General features: G+C 41.2%; 1 protein-coding gene across 2 annotated transcripts; it reads right to left on the minus strand.

The window, feature by feature from the left end:
* Positions 1-1,164: 1,164 nt before the first annotated feature.
* On the minus strand, positions 1,165-6,286 carry LOC121544391 (UDP-glucose 4-epimerase-like). Of its 2 annotated transcripts, none has more exons than XM_041854333.2 (11): positions 6,117-6,286; positions 3,870-4,003; positions 3,569-3,681; positions 3,272-3,385; positions 2,786-2,962; positions 2,518-2,631; positions 2,307-2,373; positions 2,049-2,134; positions 1,827-1,904; positions 1,499-1,613; positions 1,165-1,328 (listed from the first exon to the last, which is right to left on the minus strand). In XM_041854333.2, the coding sequence occupies exons 2-11, from the start codon at positions 3,988-3,990 to the stop codon at positions 1,258-1,260; spliced, it is 1,056 nt and encodes a 351-aa protein (XP_041710267.2). In that variant the 5' UTR covers positions 3,991-4,003; positions 6,117-6,286; the 3' UTR covers positions 1,165-1,257. The 2 variants fall into 2 exon arrangements, with proteins under 2 accessions (XP_041710267.2, XP_041710266.2); XM_041854332.2 differs by having other exon boundaries at positions 3,569-3,684.
* Between the last annotated feature and the right edge of the window lie 211 nt (positions 6,287-6,497).

The following is a 6,497-nucleotide window of genomic DNA, read 5'->3' on the forward strand; positions in this document are numbered from 1 at the left end:
GGGTTCTACATGAAACCCAAAAGGGTTCTTACTGGAACCAAAAATTATTCTACCTGGAACCAAAAAGGGTTCTCCTTTGGTGACAGCCAAAGAACCCTGTTGGAACCTCTGTTTCAAAGAGTATACTCAACAAGTTCAACCTGTACTCAACAAACTGCTGCCTGATATTCAAGATAACATGCAACATAGCACCGTCAACCTCTGTGCAGACTTAAATAGCAGTTCCAATAACCTCCACCAGGGGTGACTGTAGCATCCTCAAATGGACCTCTTTTTGTATCACAGTGCAATGATAAAACTGGGGGGGGGGACAAAAATGCAATTTCAGAGTGTGTGGGGGTCATGTCCTCCCGTCCCGTGACAGTTGCGCCCCTGACTATAACCATAACTCTTACCGAACACTAAACTTAACCCTTACCTTAACCATTTTACATTTGTACTTGATTGAGGTAGGGACAAATGTATGCACACATGACTGTAAGTCGCTTTGGATAAAAGCGTCTGCTAAATGGCATATTATTATTATTTAATTGATATAAACTATGCACCTTATGATTTTTATTAACACGCAGGCGTCACACAGACGTTAGTAAGGCGTTGGTATCACCTCATGACAGCCAGATGTCCAATAGTAGACGAGAGGCACTTGGTGGTACTGTTGCCTAGACTTAATTTTGGCCTGAATCACTCCCCATACACTATAGCCTGCTTACACTCCCCGGTCTCTGCCAATGCTCTACCACAACAAAGGTATGATATTCAAAAGGTGACCTGGTTCGCCCGCTGCCCGATATGCTCTATTCGCCCCCATACTCAAACAATCCATTCAATCAAGCACCACATACACCACAGCATCTCTTACCAGGGTCGATGAAAAATGATTGATGTGACCAATGAAATCAAAACACAATAATACAATAAATTTTCTTTGTTTAGAAAATGTATTTATTTCCCCATTTGTATGGCTATACACTCAACTATTATATAATTAGAGAAAATGTCTATGACAATACATACAAATAATAAGACAGCAATAAGACATGGTATTTGTCACCTAAGCATTAGAGAACAGCCTTAGTGAAAGTAGCTGTATGGAATCAACAACATAATATTAAATCACTATGAAATATAAATCACTCATTTTGTCTTGAGGTCTCTTCATGTGTGAATGTGATAGAAAAATTAGGAACTTTATGATTTGCTTTGGCCCGGTAACTTAGGAGGAAGTGAAGAAGATGAGATGAGCATTGAGTGACATCATATTGTTGATGGGCTGTTATTGGTGAATCCGGTGGGGTTTTTAGACTGCCAACGCCACAGGTCCTCACCTTTGGAGACAACCAGAGGCATGACATTATGAGAATAAACATTTGCTCTATGTAATCAAGATTGTGCATTGTACTGAGACCTGGAGCTGTCGTGTTGTGTTGACAAATGATGTACAGACTCAGAGTAACAGTGAAAGTAAGGGGTAGTAGTTCAATAAAGGTGTACTTACACATTCTCTCCAGGTCGAAGTCAGCTTTCCAGCCCAGCTCTTTCTCAGCCAGAAGGGGGTCAGCATAGCAGGATGCTACATCTCCTCCTCGCCGGGGGGCGATCAGGTACATGATCTGTGGCAAAGACAATCATTACAGTACAACCACCCTCACGTGAAATGGTTTGGTCTGAAATTAGCCGTCACAGGTATTGCATGAAGTAGCCCCTTAATACACATGTAGATCTAAAAAGGATTCCATTCCCTGTAATTAGGAGGTAATAAGGTCATCTAGGAATACTGATGGATGAAGGCTCTGAAGTTTTTAAAAGAGGGTCAGGTCACTCACTTCCTTCCCTGAGGCCTTCTCCATAGCCTTTACCATCTGGAGCACAGAGTAACCGGTTCCTGTTCCTAAATTATACACCTAGAGAGTGAGAGAGCGGGGAAATGTCACATTTCTATATTAAAACGGATGAAACAAGAGAAATTGCGAATGAATGAGGAAAGACAGGAAAGATCACTCAGGTAATAGTGTGTTCAGGTAATTCAGGCAGCCGGTATACTGTACCTTGCACCCACAATTGTCTTTCAGTTTCTTGAGGGCAGCTATGTGTCCTTTGGCCAAATCCACAACATGGATGTAATCTCGCACTCCTAAAGAGAGAAAGAGGAGAAGGATTATTCACAATTGGATGCATTTCAGTAAAAAATTATGATCTGACATTTACCATCAGACGGTTATGATTGATTGAATTCTATTCAGTGCTGTTTTCAATCAATGTCAATCAACCCTCTTTTGTTTAAGCATAAAGTCAGTCATCATTACCTGTTCCATCAATAGTGTCGTAGTCGTTCCCAAACACATTGAGGTGTTTTCTTCTCCCAATGGCCACCTGGGTTAGAGAAGAGAGCCACAGCACCTAAAGTTAAGTCAATTACAATACTACATCCCGGTGAAAAGAACAGAGATTAGAAAAGGAATAACTCAAAGTGGTATATCACGTCATTCAAGGTGGATAAACATTGTTTGTGGTTACCTGGGCGACATAGGGCAGCAGGTTGTTGGGAATGCCCTGAGGGTCTTCTCCGATGAGCCCAGAGGAGTGCGCCCCGATGGGGTTAAAATAGCGCAGCAGCACCGCGTTCCAGTCCTGTGAATACATACAGTGGTATGGGCATTATTATCGTTGTACAAATTGTTATACACACTGTTATTCAGGACATCTATAATGCATGGGGCGTATGTGACAAATGGTCAGGGTGTGTAATGTTGAATAGAGAACCTGGGGTAGGTAGGTACAGTACCTTTTCTGCCTTACACTGGTCCATAATCATCTCCTCTATGAAGAACTTAGTCTTGCCGTAAGGGTTGGTGCACCCCCCAACAGGGTGCTGTTCGTCTATGGGAAGCCGCTGGGGGTCTCCATACACCGTGGCTGAGCTGCTGAAGACCAGATTGCGCACGCCATGAGTCTGCATCACCTGGGAGACATGCAGATGCACACACACACGACACACACGGACAGACAGCAGCCCTTGAGACAGCAATCTAAAGCACACACACGCTTAGGCATACAGACTAACATCAGGAAGTGGGTTGAGATTATTGCAAGCAACACTAGTAGCTGGTCAAAAGTAAAAGACAAGTACAGTGCTACAAAGTTATCAAATCAACCCACAAGCACTCATGCACTTAGGTATCAGTTCTAGGCAAGCAGCAGTGAATGCCATTCCATAATAGGTCACTTCAAATAATGCAAGGCAAGCTAAGATTGAGGTGTTCTCGCTTACCTCAAGCAAGTTCATGGTTGCGGTGAGGTTGACCCGATAGTACCTCAATGGCTGCTCAACTGACTCACCCACTGCTTTCAGACCAGCAAAGTGCATTACAGCACTGAATGAATGCTGTTAAGACATTAAGACAGAGACAAACAGGTAAAAACCTAACATAGACAAAGGTCTTAAGCAAAAATACTAATAGGGCCAGGAGTTGTCCCTGACTCGTGACCTGAAGAGGGAAAACTCTGGGGCCTAGTTAAAGCCTATGCATATGAACACTGTTCAGCAGGGATGTGTGTAGTTTGCAACCTGTTTGAAGAGCTTATCCAGGCCTGTGCAGTCTAGCAGGTCCAGCTCATAGAACTCAATGCTGGTGTCCAGGATCTTTTCTATTCTCCGCAGGCTCTCAGGGACATCCCTTTCTCCTCCACAAAACAAAAGGATGTGGAACAATGATTAACACACATGCTTGCACATACACAAACACACCTTTACTGTAACTGTTATCAGCATCACACAGAAAACAAACAGTTACTGTCAAACAGATAGGGTGTCATATGCCGTATTAGCCTACTCGCAAAGCCACACTGGGCAAACTAAGGACACTTACCTTGGACAGCATTGCTGAAGTTATCTATGACCACAGGGCAGAATCCTGCCTCAATCAGTTCCACCACACAGTGGCTGCCAATGTAGCCTCCTCCCCCTGTCACTAGGACCTTCTGTGCCATCGTGACCGCCTGCCTTACAAAGACAAAATACATCACACACCAGCAACACACTACAATCATTAGTGCACATAGCAACATACTAGAGATGTGCTCTGCCTCAGATCTAACTTAGATCAATGCCTGGCTATTCATTTTAATGAGACTGTCATAGTATTTCAGGACAGCCCAGGTTACCTTTTGCTTTAGAGAGAACGACCCATAAAACCTGGAGTGCTCGTAAAGCAAGAAAATAAATGGCAAGAGGTATGTGGTTCAACTATTCAATAACAGTGCCCCACACCACCCACAGTCCCACGTCACCACTTAGTGTACCTGTACGACCAGGATACAGAGGATGAAAAGGTAACATACAGTGCCTTCAGAAAGTACCTTTTCCACATTTTGTTGTGTTACAGCCTGAATTTAAAATGTTTTACATTTAGATTTTGTGTCACTGATCTACACACAATACCTCATAATGTCAAAGTGGAATTCTGTTGGTAGAACATTTTCTACATTAATAAAATATGAAAAGCTGAAATGTCAAGTCAATAAGTATTCAACCCCTTTGTTATGGCAAGCCTAAATAAGTTCAGGAGTAAAAATGTAACAAATCGCATAAGTTGCATGGACTCATTCCGTGTTGAATAATAGTGGTTAACATGATTTTTGAATAACTACCCCATCTCTGTACCCCACACATACAATTATCTATAAGGTCCCTCAATTGATTAGTGAATTTCAAGCACGGATTCAACCACAAAGACCAGGGAGGTTTTTCAATGTCTCGCAAAGAAGGGCACCGATTGGTAATGTGTAAAAAATAAAAAATAAAGCAGACAATGAATATCTCTTTGAGCATGGTGAAGTTATTAATTACACTTTGGATGATGTATCAATACACTCAGTCACTACAAAGATACAGGCATCCTTTCTAACTCAATTGCCGGAGAGGAAGGAAACTGCTCAGGGATTTCACCATGAGGCCAATGTTGATTTTAAAACAGTTACAGAGTTGAATGGTTGGGATATGAGAAAACTGAGGATGGAGCAACAATATTGTTGTTACTCCACAATACTAACCTAAATGACAGAGTGAAAAGAAGGAAGTCTGTACAGAATAAAAATTTTCCAAAACATGCATCCTGTTTGCGACAAGGCACTTAAGTAATACTACTAAAAACATGTGGCAAACAAATAAACTTTTTTTCCTGAATACAAAGCATTATGTTTGGGACAAATCTAACACAACACTGAGTACCACTCTTCATATTTTCAAGCATGGTGGTGGCTGCATCATGTTATGGGTATGCTTTTCATCGGCAAGGACTAGGGAGTTTTGTAGGACAAAAATAAACTGAATACAGCTATAAGCACAGGCAAAATCCTATAGGAAAACCTGGTTCAGTCTGCTTTCCAACAGACACTGGGAGACAAATTCACATTTCAGCAGAAGAATAACCTAAAACACAAGGCCAAATCTACACTGGAGTTGCTTACCAAGACGACATTGAATGATCTTGAGTGGCCTAGTTACAGTTATGACTTAAATCGGCTTGAATAATTTTTTTAAGTATAATGGGCAAATATTGTAGAATCCAGGTGTGCAAAGCTCTTAGAAACGTACCCAAAAAGACTCACAGCTGTAATCGCCGCCAAAGGTGCTTCTACAAATTATTGACTCAGAGGTTTGAATACTTATGTAAATGAGTTATTTCTCTATTTCATTTTCAATACATTTGAATACTTTCTGAAGGCACTGTAGGTGCAGTAAAGAGAGAGAGTGTCTCTGCCGCAAATCACATTATACTGCAGTTGCAATTAACTCCATGACATCACCGGAATATGACTGAACCCTGGCATAACCTTTTTTTCAAGACACATCAGCAGCATATTCAATTCTAAAATGCCATTGAACTGCTATGTTATGCTTGACAATCCTGCCTGTAAATCATCAGAAACTAGATTCTTAAGTCCATTATACAGCTTATAGCGGCAGTAAACATGAACATTAATGATATGGTCAAGTTAGCTAGACATTCACACTAAACTCTTCTGATTGAGTTATTGCAGCTAAGATGTCACCACTGGATGAATGTTACCAATGTCACTCACCCAGAAGATCATACATGAATGAAAATACTTACTTCAACGTATTTTACACCAACGGAATTGTCATCGCGGGAAAGTTGACGCCCGAAGAATATAGTACAGAGTGTGTAAATTACTGCCAAGAAAAAATGAAGATATCACCTGAAATAGGTCTCCCTTGTCCAGTGTAGTTGTTTGGACTTATTTATTGCTTCCTGTTCAGAGACGTGGAGCATGCGTAAAGTCAGAACAATCAGATACTGCATCCGGTAGCGTATGCGTGGTTCGTTCAAATTACATGTTTTGCGTAATCAATGAAAATGGTGTGCTTTTTCCTGACTTTTTAAGCAGATATAATTCATGCAGTAGAGCTTGATTTTCTTAGAGACTTAAGATGTTATAATTGTACTTTCAGAAATACTGTCTATTTCTATTTA

Source organism: Coregonus clupeaformis, chromosome 29, assembly GCF_020615455.1.
Source record: "Coregonus clupeaformis isolate EN_2021a chromosome 29, ASM2061545v1, whole genome shotgun sequence".
Taxonomy (NCBI): domain Eukaryota; kingdom Metazoa; phylum Chordata; class Actinopteri; order Salmoniformes; family Salmonidae; genus Coregonus; species Coregonus clupeaformis.

Bases quoted from the DNA above. Each gene is read 5' to 3' on its own strand.
- LOC121544391 (XM_041854332.2), bottom strand. From the start codon at position 3,990: ATGGCACAGAAGGTCCTAGTGACAGGGGGAGGAGGCTACATTGGCAGC. The intron at 2,374-2,517 runs GTAACCACAAAC...TCTCTAACCCAG, and splicing joins TGCTGCCCTATGTCGCCCAG to GTGGCCATTGGGAGAAGAAA. The intron at 1,905-2,048 runs GTACAGTATACC...CTCACTCTCTAG, and splicing joins AAGACAATTGTGGGTGCAAG to GTGTATAATTTAGGAACAGG.